The sequence below is a fragment of the Thamnophis sirtalis genome, unplaced genomic scaffold (genome assembly GCF_051295495.1).
Source record: "Thamnophis sirtalis isolate CommonGarterSnake01/CBP01778 unplaced genomic scaffold, rThaSir2_p1.2 scaffold_3, whole genome shotgun sequence".
In the NCBI taxonomy this organism is placed as follows: domain Eukaryota; kingdom Metazoa; phylum Chordata; class Lepidosauria; order Squamata; family Natricidae; genus Thamnophis; species Thamnophis sirtalis.
This window is the reverse complement of record NW_028261383.1, coordinates 78749782-78770470: the sequence shown is the minus strand read 5'-3', so window position 1 is coordinate 78770470 and position 20689 is coordinate 78749782. Positions and strand designations below refer to the sequence as shown.

Genomic DNA, 20689 nt, shown 5'->3' with positions numbered 1-20689 from the left:
CAGTAGGGAGAGCCTGCATAATCGAAGAGGGTTGGTAGCTTGTTCTGAATGTTTCCACAGAGATCTATGACTTCTAGCTCTGCTTGCAGTCTTCTTCAAGCCATTGTATGAACAACTATGTCAAGCAAACTCAGAATTAAATGCCTCGATCCAGCTGGCTTCCTCTGATGTTCACAGAAGGTGGAGAGACTGAAAGAATACAACATATGAAGCCAACATGAAGCCAGACTGTAGGACCTCAGTGCTCCTCACTATGTAATGCACCCTTTCTACAGGCATTCCTGCTCATCTTAATTAAAATCAGTATTGTCAATTCAGCTAAGTAAAAGAGCAACAACATTAGAGGGTTTTTTCCCCTCTGCAAATTGATGCTATCTGAAATAATTATCCAGACTCAAGAAGAAAAATACTTATTCTATCCCAGGAGCTGGGCTACACAAGTCATTTGTAGCTTACTAATCTTTTTTTTTTTTAACCATTAGAAAAAACTGCTACTAGATGTTTCCCAACTGTGGTATGCTTGCATTTTGACATTTCTTCATTACTTTCACTTTCAGCAGGAAAAGCAGGCCAGCAAATTCTTTCTTCCAGTATCTGAGCCACAGCTGTGCCTCTAAGGGGTAAAAGCGGTTAGCATGTGTGGCCTTGCCTCAACAATGAACCTGCTTGCTGATACTGCCTAATTTTGCTAATGTCTTTCTCCTTGTTCACTCTTGATTTTTCGTTAACGGCACCGCTTTTTCTGGATGACGGGAGACATGGCGATTATCGCAACTATGCATTGTATTTTGGACCTGTGTTTCTTCTGGTTTTGCACACTTGGGAGCTTCTGTGACAAACTTGCTCCATCTGTTCACCACAGAAAGGAGCAGTAATGAGACCAGACTTGCCAGTCAGAAGGCTGCCTGATGAAGATCAAATAGAAGCCTGTTCAAATCTGGTGATGGCCATCCCCAGCACAAATCATGGCAACTAAGGGTGTGTGTGTGTAACTATTTGTGATTCATGGTGACAGGTCACTCTTCTCCTCCTACAGGTTCTAAGATTTATGGTAGCTTCCACTTGTTAGTCATGGATTTGACCCTTCAGGTAAACTTAATCTTGGAAGATGTTGGTCAAGTCACTTAATATTATTTGCTACGGGCAAACACATCTGTGGTCCACATTTTTCTTATTATTTGTGAGGTGCAGGAGGCGGCAAGTGTGGTCACCTCCTGGCTGCTGCTGTGTTGCAATATTTTTGGGGAGGGCTTATTTTAGTACATGAGCTCAAAAGCCCGATTGGGCTTATTATCTGTGGAGGTCTTATTTTCAGGGAAACAGGGTACTTAGTGCAAATTGAATAAAAGTAATAAGTAAAAACGACTGTTTGCATTGTGAACATTATGAAAAATATGTACAAACAACTCAGAACAAGTTACAAGTGTTGTCTATGGCTTATATGTTTTGCATTCAAATAACGTCATAGATAATACTGTGTGCATTCAGCATATTTCAAATATTGTGTTTCATCTTCCACATTTCCACAGCTTCTGATAAAATGCATTATTACAGTATCTTTTTTAAAAGTCTTCCTTTATCTCTCACCAAATTGCATGTGTATTGTGGACAATTCCATAAAGATACAGTAGGAAAAATCCTGATATATTGCTTTACGGGTGATTTTTGGTATTTTCAGGTTAAACTCTATGACTGAATGCTTTTCTTGAAAACAAGAAACAAGAAGAGCAAGGATATTTCTCTTAATGCCTCCCACTAGTTCAAGCAAGGAGAGGCAGCCAACATGCTGGATGCCCTGGCAGAAATTCAAGGGCCAATACTTCACTGCAGCACGTGGGAAGACCAGAGGTTCCTGTACTTACTTCAGTATTTCCTTACAACACGATGCTTTTGATCTATCTAGATTATAAGCCGAAGGAGGAACATATACCATAGAATAATAGAGTTGGAAGGGACCTTGGTGGTCTTCTAGTCCAACCCCCTGCACAAGCAGGAAACCCTGTATCAATGATGGCAAATCTTTTCAGCACCGAGTGCCCAAACCAGAACATGTGTGCTTGCACACCACAGCTCCGGAAACCAGCTGGCTGGTATGCATGTACCTGCCGGTCACCTGATCTTCTGGTTTCTGGCTCACGCATGCATGCCAGCTAGCTGGTCTTTGGGTTTTTGGCATGAATATGCGCACTGGCCAGCTGTTCTTTTGGTTTCCGGTGCACGTGAAGACCAGCTTTCCTGCGCACATGCACGCACCGGAAACCAGAAGAGCAGCTAGTGATGGTGTGCGTGCCCACAGAAAGGACTTTGTGTACCACCTCTGCCATGCGTGCCATAGGTTCACCATCATGGCCCTATATCATTTCAGACAAATGGCTGAACAATATGTTGTTAATAATCTCATGTTGGGGCAACCACAACTTCTGGAGGCAAATCGTTTCACTGATTGTTCTGTCAGAACTGTCATTTCTTAGTTCTATGTTGGTTCTTGCCTTGATTAGTTTCCATCCATTGCTTCTTGCCTGGCCTTCAGGCGCTTTTGAGAATAGCTTGAACACCCTCTTTCTTGTGGCAGCCCCTCAAATATTGGAAGCGAAATATTGAAATATGCCACTATTATGTATTTAGGGAAAAACTATATTTGAAGATTATAACAAATTTCCCTTTTTCTGTATTTAATTATTATTCATAACTTATATTTTCCCTTTCAGCCTTGTGGGGCATTCTGTTCATGTTTGCGTATTTCAGGATGGGAAAAAACAAGCACTCACCCAGGCCACAAAACCCTTTAGAAGGACCAAACATATGGGGTAAAAGATAGCATGTTTCCAAAATAGGGATGTTTCAACTTTATAAAGAGAGCTTGTGCAATGTGGTGGGGTTTTTTTTAAGGTGTTTTGGGCTACATCTCCCATGTACCTCAATCATAATATCCAATGATCTTGCAGCTGCAGTCAAAGAAATCTACAAGGTTGTTTTTTTTTAAAGCCTAGGAGAAGCTAACAAACCTGTATCATGAGCCAAGGAAAATCATCCGATCATTAAAACCCACCGTGAAATACCACGCTCAAATATATTTGGAACGATAGAAGAAAAGCAACACACTTCAAAGCAGGCTTTCTTTCTACTTTTTATTATTTCAAACCATGTGAACAATTTGGTAAAACGTGATAAAAGCTAGGCTGCGTCTGACGGTTACTAATGGCCCAGTGCCGTTCAATTGCACAGCAGGCAGGACCGCTTTACATACAGCAGCGTTTCTTCAGCTGACACTACAGTTAGAGCTAAGAAAAAGACATGAAAATAGACCTGACTTTATACAGCAACCTCAGCTGCACCCTCAGGCCCTGGGGTGGGGCACAAAGGAATGGAAAGAAGTTTGACATTGCTTAGTGGAATCTTAGCCCTTAGGAGCCTAATTCTGTGGCCAGGAAGAAACACGTTTTAATGCACGGGCACTGCCCCCTCATAAAAAGCTTGCCCTGGTCCACAGCAAAAAAGGGAGAGAAGGGCTGGAAAACAGGGGAAAGAACCCACTGTTATTCTATTCTAAGCACAATGCACGTTGAAGCAAACTAAGGAACAGATGTAAACATACAGACACCCTCAAGGCACAAATTTACTAGAGAAGATGAGCTCATACTGGGCAACTCGACCATTTACTACTGGACATTTTAAATACGGTTTTTTTTAAAAAGCGTTTCTTATAAAACAATAGACCAGCTTTTCCTGCACAAATTGATTCTTAAGGAATGTGTTTGGTTTTTGTTTTTTTTGCTGGTCTGTGCAAATTACAGAGGTAGGAGCTAAAAAACTTGCTCCATGGCAAGAGCTCCACTTGATGGAAGGTTGAAAAAAAACCAAATGGACTGTAGAATGCTTTTTTGGCAGGGCCAGACAGAAAGTTGCTTGGACAAAAATAAAGCAAAAAGGGGGGGAAACGCCCCGAAAACCCACCTTGTCTCTTAAAAAAGAAGGTAAAGATCATGGCAAACATATCCAAAGCCCTCTCACTTGCTACCATCTGGTTTTCATTTAAAGAAAGAGAAGAAAGGGGCATATATGGAAATGTTACAACTATGGCAAGTAAACCAATCATTGGTACTTTAGTAAGGCTTTGTGGGCATAGGGAGAAGACAAACAGCCTGCAGGAGGCACCTAGACAGCACAGAGCAGGGGAAACAATGGGTCCTGTCCTTTGGACAGGAAGAATTGCCAAAGTCTCATCATTAGGAATATTTAAAGGAATGGAACAAAACTTAAGAAGCAAAAGTTGTTAAATGATGCAGTCCTCCCTTCATCAACACCAGCCTCTTCCTCATATGGAGCAGTTCAAGTATCCTGCAGTGGGAAGAGCAAAAGGAAGTTCATATACACTTACAGAAGACCCTGGAGTTACAAAACTCTGTATTTGGAGACAAGAGTGCCTTCTGGGGATTCCAGATAGTTCCATTTTGATTTGGATTAAGCCAATCCAGTTGTTCCATGACAGGCTCAACATTGTCCTGAAAACAAGCTTTCCAGAAAGGGAAGTATTTCAACTACACTTGGAAACTTCTAAAAAAAATTCCTGGAATAGCTTAGATCACTTTGGTTTCGAGGACTTCTTTTCTCCTGGAATTCTTGGTTCCTAAAATATAAGATTTGGATATTCCTAAGAGCATTCAAAGGAAGGCTCAGGCCTGAAGTGGTCTGCTATATACTACTTGTCTAAGCAAGAGAACGGGATATCTCTAAGGTACACACAAAAACACATCACATCCAGTATGGCATTCACTCTGCCCTGCATATATACTTATTTAGTCTCTGAAGTCTCTAATTTTTAGTCTCTAAAAATAGTTGCTAATGTAAGCTGGAATCTTGAATCATTAACCCCCGAATCATGGGTATTTTAGTAAGGCTTTGTGGTTCATAGTGGTTTAGACAAATCCAAATTAACATAACCACTACACAAATACAATCTACATTTTGACAATGGACTTTGTCAGATACGAAAACCCATCTTATATCCAGAAAGCCATGATCTCCACTGCATATTTTTATACTCAGTGAATATCAATGATGACATGGAAAGTATTAGTCCCCTGCATCCAATTAGACTTGTATATTCCCTGAGACACTTCAGATAAGTGCATCCAGCCTTGCTTTCCGGAAACTGGCACAGATATCTGTGTTTTAAAGTTTCCAAGTGTGATTATTCATCACAAGTAGCCTTAAACTGTCTCATTATTCTAACAATGCCTCACCTTTCTATCTTCCTCAGTAGATGCCATCTGAAGAGCTAAAAGAGCCCACAGTCCTTCAGGTTGTTTTTGATGATGACATCGGTGACAGCATCAAAGACAAACTGCACATTCTTGGTATCAGTGGCACAAGTGAAGTGTGGGTAGATCTCCTTGGTGTCCCTTCTCTTGTTCAACTCCTCAAACTTGCTCTGAATATAGCCTGCAGCTTCATCATATTTGTTGGCCCCTGAGAAGGAGAGAAAGAACAATGATTAGAAAGATTATTATACCATAACTAAGTGCATTGACTCCGTTTTCAGCTTGGATCCTTAAAGAAGCAGTGTGTTAGCTTAAAAAGTCAAGAACCATCCTCAATTGACATAAACAGTATCAGTGTTTATTTATTGAATTTAGATTGCCGCCTATTCGCCTATGGCGACTCAACGAGGCTTACAGAATATAAAATCACATTTAAAACAGTAAAACTAATAAAAAGAATCAAATAAATTAAAATCACCTCACCCACGCACCCCCCACCCCAGCAACAGCTATGAAAAGCTTAGCAAGACACTCCAGCCACGAAAAAGCTCTGTTTTCCTCCTCTGCCAGATATTGATTTAGTGTGATAAGTATGGAACAAAATTAATTTGTGGAAGGGATGGAGGAAGGGAAGATGGCATTTTGCTGGCTCCTTTCCATGGAACCCTGAGTAACAAGGCTTAGTCACATCAAGGAAACTGATCCTTGATGTTTAAAATGATCCAATCGATCAGATCTGTAGTTAATACACAATCTGTCTGCACAGAAGGAAGTGGCTTCAAAAGAGAGATAATTTGCTACATTTTCCCTATATGGCTATTATATGGATTGAATTTTGGGAGCCGGGGGGGGGGGGAATCCATCTGAGACTTTTTTTAATGGAACTCATAATTAACTGATCACCTTGCACTAACTCCCTAACCTCCCAACCATTTGAAAAGAAGATACTCATCCACATAACATCCCAGTTTATCCTGTAAAATTTTATTCCAGTTGTAAAGGCAGAAATTAAGAGTACAGATTGGTTTGCCTTAGAAAACTGAGAATGCTAGAATGTATGCTAGAACATACACACTAAAACATGCAGACTACAGGTAGCCTTGAAAATTATAACAGTTCATTTAGTGATGTCTGAAGTTACAATGGTTCTGGAAAAAATGACTTATGACCATTTTCACACTTATGACCATTGCAGCATCCCCATGGTCACGTGATTTACATTCGGATACATGACCACTGACCCACATTAATGACGGTTGAAGCATTCCAGGACCATGTGATCACCTTTTGACAAGCGAATTCAATGGAGAAGCCAGATTCCCCTAACAATTGTGCTACTTACTTAACAATTGCAGTGATTCACTTAACAACTGTGGCAAGAAATGTCATAAAATAGAACAAAATTCACTTAGCAAAAGTCTTACGTAGCAACAGAAATTTGGGGATCAATTGTGATCATAAGTCGACAGTTTCATAGTAAACCTCCAAAAACCACATTCTTCCCTCTCTACCACAACTTTCCCAAGATGCAGACTTCACATAGCCATTGAAATGATACATCCTAACTAGAAGACAAATCTTAATACCTCATACTTTATCCAAAAGTAAACTTGCATTATTTAAAATATTTATTGTATCAAAGGTTTACATGCTATAATCAGGAAGGTCTTACGGCAAAACTCTTTTCTCGTTTTTGGGTTTACATTTGGATTTAAGAAATCTAATACAGTATGAATACAATCTCTACATATGTCCACACAAGGTTGTCCTCCAGCAAACAGAAAGATATTTCATTGAAACTCAAAGCATATGCACAACTTGCACATGTAAATTACTATTGCTGCTGTGCCATCAGTGATAACAATCACAAGTCACAATCACTGCTTAAGGAGAATGCAGTTAGAGATTTGGCAAAATAACTCCTGCTATTTTACATACTTAGTATGTATAGTATCTCAAATATACTGAAAATAACAGGGAGATTGTTTTAGAAGCTCGTTTGTATTTGATTAATTCAACAGCCTCATTCTGACCTTTCTAGGTGATTTCAACAATAAATGAGAACGTTTCTCACTTCTGAAATGGTATGGAAAAGCCTTTTTTTCTATTTCTTTCTGCTTCCATGAAAAGAAGAAATCGCTATTTTAACTACTGTATTTTTCAGACTATAAAACGCACCGGTATATAAGATGCACCAAGATTTCGAAGAGGTAAGAAAAAAAGTTTTTGTCCTCCCCAGACCCCAGGAGCACCTGCAGGCTTCAGCAGGGCTGGGCGAAGGCAAAAACATCCCCCATTTTTTTAAAAAAAAAATCGGTCAGAAAACAGGCCATTTTTTGCAAAAAGAGGCATTTTTGCCTTCTCCCAGCCCTGTTGAAGCCTGCAGGTGCTCCTGGGGGAAGGCAAAAATGCCTGTTTTTGCGAAAAATTGCCTGTTTTTTTGAAAAAATGGGATGCAAGGGTGGGGCTTCCGGAGGCCAAAAATGGCTGAATTTGGTATATAAGACGCACCAACATTTCCACGCTTTTAGGGGGGGGAAGATGCATCTTATACTCCAAAAAATACGGTATACATGCCATAATTTGGTTTCAACTCAAACCATATGTCATTATGCATCATTTTGTTCCACTAAGTCTAGCTTTTCTAAGGAATATGCTCATTTTATGATTCAGAAGAAATGCTTTAAAAAAAATCAATATTGCTATAGTTACCTAAAGCCTAATCTAGGTTTTGTACTACTTTGTTCCACTACTTTGTTCTGATGGATAATAGCTCCCCACGATGATAACTATCAATAACTCCTTTGAATTCTTGTAATCTCATCATCATGGTATCAGCAATACCATCCGGCCATCTTATCTTCTCTGGCTTTTATTTTCTACAAACTCTTTATTTTTCCATTGTGGCTCTCCAAAAGGTTTTGCTTCTGGCATTATGTGTCCCTAATATTTATATTTACCTTAATGCTTTTGTGTGTTTTCAATGAACAGTCTGTTCAGTTTTCCTTCAACCCATATTGAATGATTATTTTTCTTGTTGCTCAAGGTACTCTTAACAATGTTCTCCAGCACAAATTAAAAATGCATTTAATTTTAATTCATTCAGTCTTTCTGACCGTTTCAGTTTTCACAGCCATGTGTTACAACTGGAGAGACCATGGGTTTGACGACATATACCTTTGTTGGTACTGTGATGTCTCTGTACTTTCCTTTTGGTCTATATTTGTCATATGATTTCTTCCAAGAAGCAGACATATATTTATTTCATCACTACAATCTCCAACCTTATGGATTTTTGAGTCAAAGAAAATAAAGTCTGTTTTATTACTTTCAGTACATCTTTAACTCCCTCTTTTAATTGGGTTGGTGTCATAAGTTAACATAATCATGGTTCTTTTAATACTAACAGTATTACTACAATAGTTAGTAATACTAACATAACAGTATGATTGGTAAGTACTGCTTTTAATTGCATTGAAATTGATTAGAGGGGATACCATTCAAAAGCCAGTTTAAGTTGGTGACATAGAAACATCTGCAATAAATAAATAAAAAGATCTGAAGAAAGATACTAATGTGGGAGGAAAAGTTTTATGTCCACAAATGTACATACTAACAGAAAGGAAGTCGGAGTATTATGCAATTTTGTTCTGAGGCAGAAACAGTCCTTCCTGAAATTGTTCCTTGCGAAGTGTTTGAGCTATAATCTACAAGCATAATGGCTAAATGTCATGCATGGGTGGGGATTAAGGGTTTTAAAGATATTGAAGTGCGCTCAATTCTGGAAGGATGATCCATATTGGACTGTTGCCACTAGTGGGGGATGAAAGTTTATTTAGAACTTGGTTTTGGGGGTTTACACTTCTGTAAGCCATTCAGAATCACCATGAGTTAATTTTGGCTGGCCAAACAAATTTTCTTAATAAATAAACAAAAATAAATATACAATATACAATAATATACAATATTCTTCTCAGGTATTCTAATCAAAATTTACAGGTAAACAGTTCAATAACTTGAACTGTTCCCCACATTTATATATTCCTACGTATTGTAAATCTGCAGATGGCAAATGATTATTCTGCTTTCATTTGATGTCAATTTATTCATGTTTAGACTGATACATTCCTTCCATGGGTTCTTGCGTTTTAAAACATGCCATGCGCCACTGCATTTCAGCTGAATGATTTTTCACCCAATACCATCTTGAAGGCGATTCAGAATTTTGCCTTAATTCACTTAAATGGTAGAACATATAATCTTCTATATATATGCAAAGTCTGCACATACTTGAAGTTCTCACACCATTGCAAAATAATTGGCCTTCTGCAAAATTTCTTTTTAGAGTAATAGTTGCTGTTTTCTTTTGCAGTCGGAAATTTTGGAGGAAGTTTCATAATTATAATACCTCATGAATTGAGAGTAGATTCCACAGATAGTCTCCATACCTACCCTTTTCAAGTAATGTTTCTTTTACTACTTGCCCAGAATGAATTCATTAGTGCTGATAAAAAAATCCCTTATATTTCTCACTATCACTATACAACATAAAGATTATTTGCAATTAAAAGTATATTTTAATAAGCATAGTTAACAATTTCTTGATTACTACTGATGAACAGTGTTGCTACTTGGCTTGGTTTGGCTTGGCTGAGGTCAATGCACTGTCATTCTAAACTGGTTTCTGGAAATATGTTTGCTCATTGTCTTCTCTCCATTAAACTCCTTTCTCCCATTCTCATCTTCCACCTCTGACACAATTTGCAGGAGAAGATCTAGAGGAATTATCCCATGAAATTATTATTTAGCTGCATGTAGCATCTTGGCTGTCGGACCATATGGCAAAATATCGATGAATCGTCCCTTAAATAGTTTTCCTTTTCTTTATAGAATTCTCAACATTATTGGATGCTTATCCTGTATCTGGATTGAAGCTTTTAGCAATGTATAAACTTTGCTACTGTTATGGTGGTGATATAGTAGTTAGAACAGTACTGCAGCCTATTTCTGCTAACTGCTGGCTGCCTGCAATTTGGCAGTTCAAATCTCACAAGGCTCAACATTGACTCAGCTTTCCATCCTTCCGAGGTGGGTAAAATGAGGACCCAGATTGTTGGGGGCAATATGCTGACTCTGTAAACCGCTTAGAAGGGGGTTTTAAAGCACTGTGAAGTGGTATATAAGTCTAAGTGCTATTGCTATCCTCTTTATCATTAATTGCATGAGGCTCTGGGGATTTCGGATTTGTCTGAAGTGTACTTTGAACATCTCTCTAGCCAAGATTTTTTCTGCAGTTTTAGTCTCTAAGATTACAGATGTAAATACAGCTGCCTCATAGTGTTTCAAAGGATAAAATGTACTTGAAAAGAAGTATCATGTAGGTAGAAGGCAGAGCTGTATACCAAGACACCATGTTTAAGATTCTAAAAATACATTGGAAAGCTCCATATACTGTGGTAAATACATGGTAAATTGTAATATAAAAAATTTATCCTGCTGTATTTCAAATAGTAAAAAAAAATTCTTATGTTGATGGGAACATGAAAGATAAAAAAACAACTTTTTCAAAAGTCTTGAAAATCCACAAGAGAATCCAAAGGAATTGAAATAGTGGAAAAGTTCAGTATTTTTGATAAATCTGGCTCATTTTCAAAATGAAATTATAGAAAGAAGGTGAAAGTTGCTGATTTACAATATGTTTGGAGAATGAAAGGAACAGCAAGGAGAGGTTCCTGTTCTGGGTTTACTCCTCCACCCCAATGGTTTACTTACTAATTGGTATTATGGATGATTGGTGAATGGAGGTAGTCCTTGTTTAACCACCATTCATTCAGCATTATTCAAAGTTATTATAGTCCTGAATCAATGGTACCTATGACCAGTCCTTGAAATTCTGGCCATGCCAGTTTCCCACAAGCAAAGTCAACAAGGAAGCCAACAGGGAAGGATACAAGTTGCTTTGTGAGTTGCTTTCCCTACCTCCTCCACCTGGTAGCAGCTGCACCCCAGCTCCACCATATTCATGCACCTGTCTGTCAGCAGCTTGTGAGCCATCTGGGGTTTGCGTAAGAACCCACAATCCCTTGCTTAATGATGACAATGGGAAATGACAGGATTGCCATTGCTGAACAATGTGGTCACATGACATTGCACTTTATGACTGCATTGCTTAGTGCTGGAAATTCCAGTTCCATTTATCGTTATTAATTGAGGATTATCTGAATAAAAAACCTGATTCTCAGTGAACCCAAGAACAATGACAGGGTGTTGACTAAGGAGGAATTCATTGTAATGCAGCTAAAAATTGTATTCTTAAGCTAAATTAAGCCTATCATTAATTCCATATAGGATATGGAGATAATACAGCAAACTTGAAAAAGGGAAAAAAGAAAATGTTTACCTGTATACTCTGGGAAGCAGATAGTCAAAGGACTATGGATGATCTTCTCTTCAAAAAGATCCTTCTTGTTGAGGAAAAGAATGATGGAAGTATCTGTGAACCACTTATTGTTACAGATACTATCAAACAGCTTCATACTTTCATGCATCCGATTCTGTCAAGATAGAGAACATTCTTAGCCCAAAAGTGAACTTAGAGCAAGAATATTGTTTTTACAATGTTTAAATTAAATTAACAAAAATATCTTTTCCTTATATTTATTGAACAATTCAGAAAATGTTTCAGACTGACTGATGTCAACTTCATTATGCTGGAAGCATACTTAGGCATATGGTAGAGGCTTCATCCACTATTATTTCATTTTGGTTTAAGATTGATGTTGGTGATTTGGGGATGATGAATATAGTTTTTAAAATGTAAAAAAAATTATTATGTAAAGAAGTATGGCTTTGAGAAGGACAGGGCAGAGTAAATAATACTAATTTTTATCATGGACCTACAATGCCACTCTGGATTTACAAGCATGGACTGGTATAGGCATTTGCTCTTCGCTTATAAACTGGTTGTCTCTGTTGGTGAAATAGTAAGGCTGACCAATCTTACTCTGCATGTTCAAGGTACAATATAATGCTTGCGTTAAAACATAACTTGTTTTCTGTATGATCCAGGTGTTTTTGCCTTTTACCTTTTCTCCTTCTATTTGTTTTATCTTTTCTGCAATCTTTTTGTTAGTTTTATATATTAACAAAATGTGACAAGTATTATTTTACTTCTTTATTTATTTAAAAAAATATTTTCTTTATTTTAATTCTTGTTAGCTGCCTTGAATATTCATGTAAGTAAAAAGTCAGCATATAAACTGAACAAATCAGTAAATACTCAGAGAAAGTTAATACGTTTCCTATATTTCTTATGCAGTACCTGAAATTTTAAAACCCCCATCTTCAACCAGTATCATGAAGATATATTACACATTGTTGTTTTATGATGTTATAATGCACAAAAGGAAATGTAATACTGCTCTACATGGCGCAGCCCTTGAAGACACCTGGATATTATTACAGCTGCGGGAGTGTCCAACCCCACCCTAGGGTAATCTGGCAGAGTCATCTCTCCTGAAGACATAGTTCACCTTCTTATGACATCTTTCTGGACTCCACACCATCGTTTTTCAAACTGACCTTCAAAGGGAGCTGGAGGTGTGGCTACACTAAAGATTTAAACTCAATCCTTAGACAGCAAGCTGAAGTTAACCCATGCTTGGACACTCCCGCAGCGCCTAGAGAACGACCATTCAGGTAAGCCAACGGTCCTCCCTGACTGATAGGGCAGCCAATTCAGAGATTCTGCGAGCCAAAGTGATTGCAATTAAAATGGCAATCTTAAATGACAAGTGGCGTAAGGTGATGGAATGAAGTGGTTCGAATAGAGCAGAGGCCAATGTCTGCAGAACAATTGCCAGATCTCAAGTCTGGTACTGGTGGACCGTCAGGGGACGTAAGTTGGTAGCTTCCTTCAGGAAGCTGTGAACCCTGGGGTGTCTGCTGAGTGGTGTAGAGTCATCTCAGGACAAGATAGTGGCCAAAGTGGCCATCTGCCTCCGAAGGGTGTTAGGGGCAAGACCTTTGTCCAATCCGTCCTGAAGGAAGTCAAGAATTTGTGGAATAGTTGCTGCAGTGGCGACAATTTGACGTGATAGGCACCAGGATGAAAAGGCAGACCAGGTCGCGTCATAGATATGCACCTTGGAGGGATGTCTGGATGCCTGGATGGTGCAGATGATCTTGCCTGAGAAATTGTCTTGCCTCAGGAGGTCCTCCTCAAGTGCCAGACGGCCAACTGGAGCCATTGAGGATCCAGGTGCTGAATGGCCCCCTGGCTGAGGGAGATCTGCTCCTGAGGAATGCGCCAGCATTTGGTCACTGACAGTTCAACAAGGTTGGCGAACCAGGATTGTCTCGGCCAATGGGGTGTGACCAGCAGCACCTCAGCACCTTCCAGTAAGATCTTCTTGATCACCTGGGGAATGAGGTTGAGAGGCGGGAAGGCGTAAAAGAGATCTGGAGGCCAGCGGCATCGAAGGGCATCCGCCCCTTCTGCTCCGGGGTTCTGGAACTGCGAGAAGAACTGGGGGAGCTGAGTGTTCGATGGACTGGCGAATAGATCTATTACCGGAAGGCCGAATCTCTCAGACAGTTGGTGAAAAAGAGACAGATGAAGTCGCCATTCTGAGTTACTGATCGTCGATCTGCTCAGCCAGTCTGCAGTTATGTTCTCCTCCCACGAGATGTGATCCGCCTTCAGTGACCCGAGATGGCGTTCAGCCCAATGCACAAGAGCCTAAACATCAGGGCCTTCGATTGAGTGCCGCCCTGATGGTTTATGTACGCCTTGGTGGCAATGTTGTCCATCAGTATTAGTACGTGTGAGCCCTCGACATGCTGGCGGAAGTGGCGAAGCACCAGCCTGGCAGCCTGAGCTCCAGCCAATTTATATTGTGGGCGAGCTCCTCTGGCGACCATCTGTCCTTTTCCCTGGGAGTCCGAAAATGGGTGCCCCAGCCGTACAGGCTGGCATCCATCATTATGACCAGGCGCTCTAGATCCTTGAAGAGGGAGCCCCTCTGCAGAGCTGTTGACTGCCACCACTTGAGCAATGTGATGACTCTTGGAGGGACATTCACAATCCTCTTGGAATTGCTGTCTTGCGACGTTGAATCAGAAGCAAGAACCACTGGAGCTCCCGTGCATGCATTCGAGCCCAGGGAACTATCGCAATGCACGAGACCAGCTTCCCCAGAAGATGGGATAGTCACAATGGATGCTGACCTTGACGTTCTGATGCATCGTGCAAGGGAGGTTATGCTGTCCGCTCGTTGTTGCATGAGGAAGACTTTGCAAATGTTGGAGTCGATCACCGTGCCCACATGTTGAATCCTGGAGGTTGGAGTCAGGTGACTTTTCTCCTGATTGACAGAAAAGCCGTGTTGTTTGAGGGTTCGAATGATGAGATTGAGGTCCCGATGTGCTTGTGGGACGGATGACGACAGTAGGTGTATGTCATCCAGTAGCAGACGAGTCGTACAGGTTGGGATCGTAAATTTGCTGGGACTGTGGCCAGGAGCTTTGTGAATGTCCTTGGGGCCGATGAGAGGCCAAAGGGAAGGGCCCTGTACTGGTAATGATGGTGTGCAAACTGGAACCTCAAGAACTGGAGATGCACTGGGTGAATGGGGACGTGCAGATATGTGTCCTTCAAGTTGATCGATGTCATGTGATCGCCCTGCCTGATGCAACTCAAGAGGGTGTGGAGCGATTGCATCTTGACGCACGTATACGCTAGGTGGATGTTGAGCTTCTTGAGATCCAGTATTGCTCTCCCCCACCACCACGATCCTTTGGGGACCATGAAGAGGATCAAGTAAAAACCCCTGCCTTCCTGACCCAGGGGTACCTGCTCAATGGCCGCTATCTCCACCAAATGTCTGATCTCTGCCTGTGTCAGCTGGCGTTTGAGGGACAATTTGGGAATGGGACAGCGGGTGAAGGTCTGCGGGGGCATCTAAAGAAACTCTAAAGTCAGATCGTACCGAACCATGTTCCGAACCCAAGCGTCCGTCATTGTCTCCTCCCATTGGTCAGCATACAACTGTAGACGACACCCGAGGGAGGGGACCGGTGATGGTCACTTAGTCCGTCGAAAGAAGTGGTTGAAATACCCCCCTTGGAAGGTCCTGCGGTTTCCCTGCTGCCTATTCTTGTCCCTGAATGAGGACCTGTCGTGGGAGCAGTCCTGTGACTAGGTGTAAGGCCTAGGTGTAAGGCCTAGAGGTAGAAGGGGCGTCTGCATTACGAAAGGGCTGCCTACGAAAAAACAGCTGCCCTTTCTGGTCCGGCTTTTTGGTAACAGCCGGCAAGACCTTGTGCTTATCCTTGGACTCAATTAAAACTAATGCCTCCCCAAAAAGCTTGCCTCCCTTGAATGGAGCGGAAGCAAGCTTCCACTTTGCCTTCATGTCCGCCTGCCAGTGACCAAGCCACAGCAGGCGATGCGAGGTCACATTGGAGGCAAGGGCACTAGCTGAGAATTTGGTGGCGTTAAACAAAGCGTCGGCAGAGTACTCAACCGCTGCAATTATTTTGTTGACATCTTGGCGCAACCTGTTGCCAGGCGGGAGATTGGACAGCATTTTGCGCAGCCAAAATAAGGCCACCCTACCAAAGTAGGAGGAGGAGGAAGCCTTCATGGCCCAATGAGTCTTGTGACAGGCATTCTCCACCCTCTTATTTTCAGTTTTGAGTCCTTCCAGCAGGTGAGCTGGGAGGACTGAATTCGAGGTTAGGGCCACTATGGGGTCATCAACCTGGGGAACCTTCCGGAGATCCTCCATGCCAGCTTCCATAGAATAAAGCTTCTTGTCCACCCCACTGGGATTAGCCATGGAGCCCAGCTGGACCCACTGACATTGTATAATGTCCAGGAATAACTGTGGAGCAGGGACCAACTCCTGAGGAGGGGTGGTTTCCTTGAACAGCCCTGCCCCTAGATCCTGAGACCCAGCGGTTGTCTTATTGTCCTGTTTGGCAGAATTCTTATCAGACTGCGCGGGAAGCCCCATCTGAATGGAGGAGCCTCCGACAAATCTGGGACATCCTGACTGCCTCCTCTGAGTCAGATGCTTCGCTAACGGCCGAGGAGGCAGGAGGGGAGACCCTACCCTCTTGATGTGGGGGCTCAACAACCCTCACTTTGGCTTTGGTTCGGCCTGGGAGAGGCAAGGAAAGGCGCAATTGCTTGATGCCATCAGCAATCCCCTGAGAGACAGCCCTTGCAACCACCTCCTTCATGGCTGGGGTCAGCTTAGGAGTGAGATCTTGGTTCTGGGGCAAATCCCTGGCTACAGGCCCAGGAGGGGGAATTTCCTCTTACAACAGGGAACAAGCCTCCTCCATGTATTCCTCCTCTAGATATGAAGCTAAGGACCTGGGAAATGCCCTAGAGGGGTTAGGGGAGAACTCAAAATCGCCCTCCTCCCGTACAGATGGAGATTCCTCTGGTGGAAGATTCAAGGTGGGGGAATTAGCAGAAACCTCACCATGTGGGGGGAGATCCTTTTCAAGCCCCTGGTTGCTTTGAGCCTTTTGAAATTATTTTTATAGGGCTCTCTGACACCTCTCAGCCAACCTCTCTTCTGCCTTGGACACCTTCCTTGTTTTGGGCTGTTTGCCTTTAGTGGGGCCTGCTGCGCTTACTGATAGTAGGCCCTGCCTGCTCTGTAACCTTTTCCACACTTTTGCTAGTCATGGTGGAACTTCCAGCCCCCAAACCTCGTTATCCAGAGAAGGTTGCTTGGAGAAATGGAGTCCCAAGTTGTGATGAACTCTTGAAGCAACGGCTCTAGCAGGTGAGGCAGCAACAAAATGGCACCACAAGGAAGCTCTTAGGGCGCTCACAGATCCACGCTGGTAATATCAAGACGGGGAATGGCCAGAAAAGCCAATCAAGGTCTTCAGGGGAAGAGGAGGCCTGCCTGGAGACCCAGAGCAAGCCACTTAACCAACACCCCTCCAGCGGTGATCTGCTAAGTGACCAGGCTGCACAGGAAAGGAGAAAAAACGGCTTGGATTTAAAGTGTGCGCTTTTTTTCTCTTCCAAAATGGCTGCCACAAGTTTGGATTGGGCTGCCGTCGGAGATCCAGAGTGCTCAGTAGAGTCTCCGGAGCTAAGAGGGGCCTTCCAACGGCTTGCAGGGGAACCTAACTTCCCTACTTGGCCCCTAAGCTCACCAGTGGCTGCTGATGAGCCTCACGGCGCTGCCAGAACCACATGGAAGCGCGGTAGGCTGGAAACGCTCCAGAAGACTGGTCAGCACATGAGGAAGGCTATTTAGACAAATAGACTTCTTGCAATGAGAAAAAAAAACAAAAAACCTAGGTCTATGTAAGGCTACAACTGTGGTAGAAATTTAAAAAAAGGCTACACTAAACTAACTGGGAGAAATCCAGCTTGCTATCCAAGGACTGGAAATCTCAAATACATCCTTTTAGGGCAACTGAGTTTTTCAAACTGACCTCCAAAGGGAGCTGGAGGCATGGCTACACTAAAGATTTAAAGTCAGTCCTTGGGCAGCAAGCTGAAGTTAACCCAATGCTTGGACACTCCAAACAGCGCTTAGGAGAATGTCTCTGATTGTGTCTAGCCATCCTGTTCATTTCAACAGAGTCAGCTAAAAAATCATCTAGCAAGACCCAGGAAATTGTCCTTCTTTGTCATCACACCTGATTTTTGGAACAATACCTTTCTGGAGAGCCAAGTGATTCCTACCTTGCCCACCCCTATCTGCCTCTGAACACTAAACTAGTATAAAAAATGTGCACAATAGACTAATGAGTAACTGCAAAATCAATGTAGAAAATACTAAGCTGAAGGGAGTAGTGGTTTGATTTGTTATATGATAGCATCATTTATTATTATTGCATCCTTACCATTTCTTCATCTTCAGCCAGAACTAAGTCATAGGCACTAAGAGCGACACAGAAGATAATGGCTGTAACTCCTTCAAAGCAATGGATCCATTTTTTTCTCTCAGACCTCTGGCCCCCCACATCAAACATCCTGCAAGCAAAATTACAGAGTTACTGATCTCAAACTCTGCAGTAACTGCAGAAGCACCACATCACTGAAAAAATTTTTAAAGGCCATTTTATAAACATGGAAACAAAATGTAACTTTAAAGAAATCAATGAATTTTCATTTACTAATGACACAGCAAAAAACCTGAAAGTTAAATCTATAGCTGGTACAGTTTTCATATCTAACCCCACAAACATTTCAATAAAGATAAAGTTCTCTTCGAGTCAAGCTTGTCTCCTACTGACTTCGTGGACTTGTCCATGGCTTTTCCATGGAAACCAGAATTGTCTTTTTCTGCCTGCATGACTTTTCAGTTGAAAAATCATCCTTCCAGTTTTCAGCTCAGGTATTCTCCATCCAATTTACTAATTAGGCTTCAACTAGATTAGATTTGAGTCCAAAAAATTATGAATCAGGGGTTATTAGCTGAGGTAAATTATTTAGTAAAATTCTTGTAGAAGGTCCACTATACAGACTAATTGTTTAAACTGGGATAGAATTCTTGGATTTCTCTGTACTATGCAAGACATGAAATAAAAGGATGGAATGCCCAAAAGGACAGATGCATGAAAATATGGACAGGCAAAAAAGCTAAGCAGCATTTGAAGGGTAATCTATCTAAAAGACTATCTAATCAATTTAATACAAGGTAATATTTTTCCATATTCCAAGAAAGGGGTACACTTCACCTGAAGCTGTTGTACTTGACAATATCTGCATTTTATGAAACATGCAACTCAGCCTTGAGGCATAGAAAGAAAAATAATTGACTGCTGCTTCTTGAATGTACATAATTCTAAGAAAAAAATATTTTGAAAGGTAACTGCACAAAATGGTCTTTCTTAAGATTTTTATATCAAATCAAAGGGATTGTTTAGATATTACTTAATGCACCCATTTAAAATTATATTTAAATGGCTGTCTTAACAAAATATCAAAATATAAATAAATCTAAACCAAATGTTCACAGCATGAGAAATACATATTAAATATACCCAGGTTCAGCAGAATTCGTAGAAGAAAAATAAATAATTTCTACAGAACATGAAGAACGACAAGAGCAACTAAGCTGAAACATCTGTTTAAGAGCCTCTCCTGGATCTGAAAGTCCCAAGTATAGTGGGGGCTCAGCAGCTTCCCTTGTGTGTAATTCCATTCATTCCTGGAAAGAATCTGCTTTAAAATTTCACCATCTGAAACTCGGTCATGACTGCCTATTAACACCTGCAGACATCTGTAATTAGTTGACATTTTTGTTTTAATATCAACAGTATCAATTGGAAACCTAGGCTGCTCCTCTCAAATGTCATATTCATATTTATAGAAGCTAATTTGAACACAATGTTTATTTACTCAGTAATGACAGTAAACTATTTGCCGAATCATTTCTGAATTCATGTTGCATCTTCCAACCTCAGTTTGTGGAGAAGAGGAAATTGTTCTGTGCTAAAACTGTGTGGGCTGCGACACAGTGGATACGACTATAAATCAAGGAATTATTTTCAACTTTTGTGTGGGGGGAAATCTTTAATCTCCCTAATGGATCAAGAAATCATATGATATGCCATGTTGCTTAATGAACAGTTGTCTAGTAAGAATTAAAAAAAGGTCCCTAATGGATTAGAAATTACCCTTCATAATGCTAGATGACTTCTCAATTAAGCTGTGCGTGATTATCTATCTTATCATGTTCCAAAGCTGAAATGTTAAGTCCAGAATTCCAATGACTGCAGGTAAAAAGCATGGCAACTGGCCCATTGATGTCACAAGAAAACATGTTCATTCTTTAAGATTCAAAAGAACAATAAGCTTTCAAAAATAACTCAAATAAAATATTTAAACAATGGAAATTAGCTAGATAGAAAGATAGACAGACAGATCCCCCCCCTCCCACACACACATCTTTTTCATTCATTGAACATAAATATAACCAGAACGTTTGATGTTAAGCTACTTAATGGTATAGAGAGGAAGAAAAAGAAAAGAAGCCATATGACCTAGGAAGTCATAACCAAAGACAAGAAGGAAGGAAGGAGCCAGTTTAGTCACTACTGAATAAGAGTATTGACCCAGCTATACTTGGAATCTTGCACAACTGGATGAAATTCTGATTTACTTCCCCACACTTGCAATTGCTCAAAGATCTGTAGTTGAAGGGAGTGGAACTGATTAGAACATTTTATTTAAGTACAGTAGTGTTTGTTGAAAATGGAGAGGAGAGATAGAAGAAAAGGTTCATATATGCATACTTACACAATATTTACCTCAGGATTGGCAGTCTAAGTGTCCTTAACTCTAGTATGTATTAACTTGACATAGCTAAGCAGAATATTAATCCAACTATATCTAAAGTGCCATAGGATATTTTATTCGGACTTATATGAAAATGGACTAC

The 20689-nt window shown here is 41.0% G+C and overlaps 1 protein-coding gene across 1 annotated transcript in view; it reads right to left on the bottom strand.

Annotated features, from left to right (window-relative positions):
- Positions 1 to 3109: 3109 nt before the first annotated feature.
- GNAI2 (G protein subunit alpha i2) overlaps positions 3110 to 20689 on the bottom strand; it is a 115991-nt gene continuing 98411 nt past the window's right edge. Inside the window, exons 6-9 of the mRNA XM_087709265.1 lie at positions 18147 to 18276; positions 11662 to 11815; positions 5244 to 5469; positions 3110 to 4338 (exon numbers count right to left, since the gene is read on the bottom strand). Coding sequence (XP_087565391.1) covers positions 5279 to 5469; positions 11662 to 11815; positions 18147 to 18276 — 475 coding nt within the window. The 3' untranslated portion in view covers positions 3110 to 4338; positions 5244 to 5278. The remainder of the gene's footprint in view (positions 4339 to 5243; positions 5470 to 11661; positions 11816 to 18146; positions 18277 to 20689) is intronic.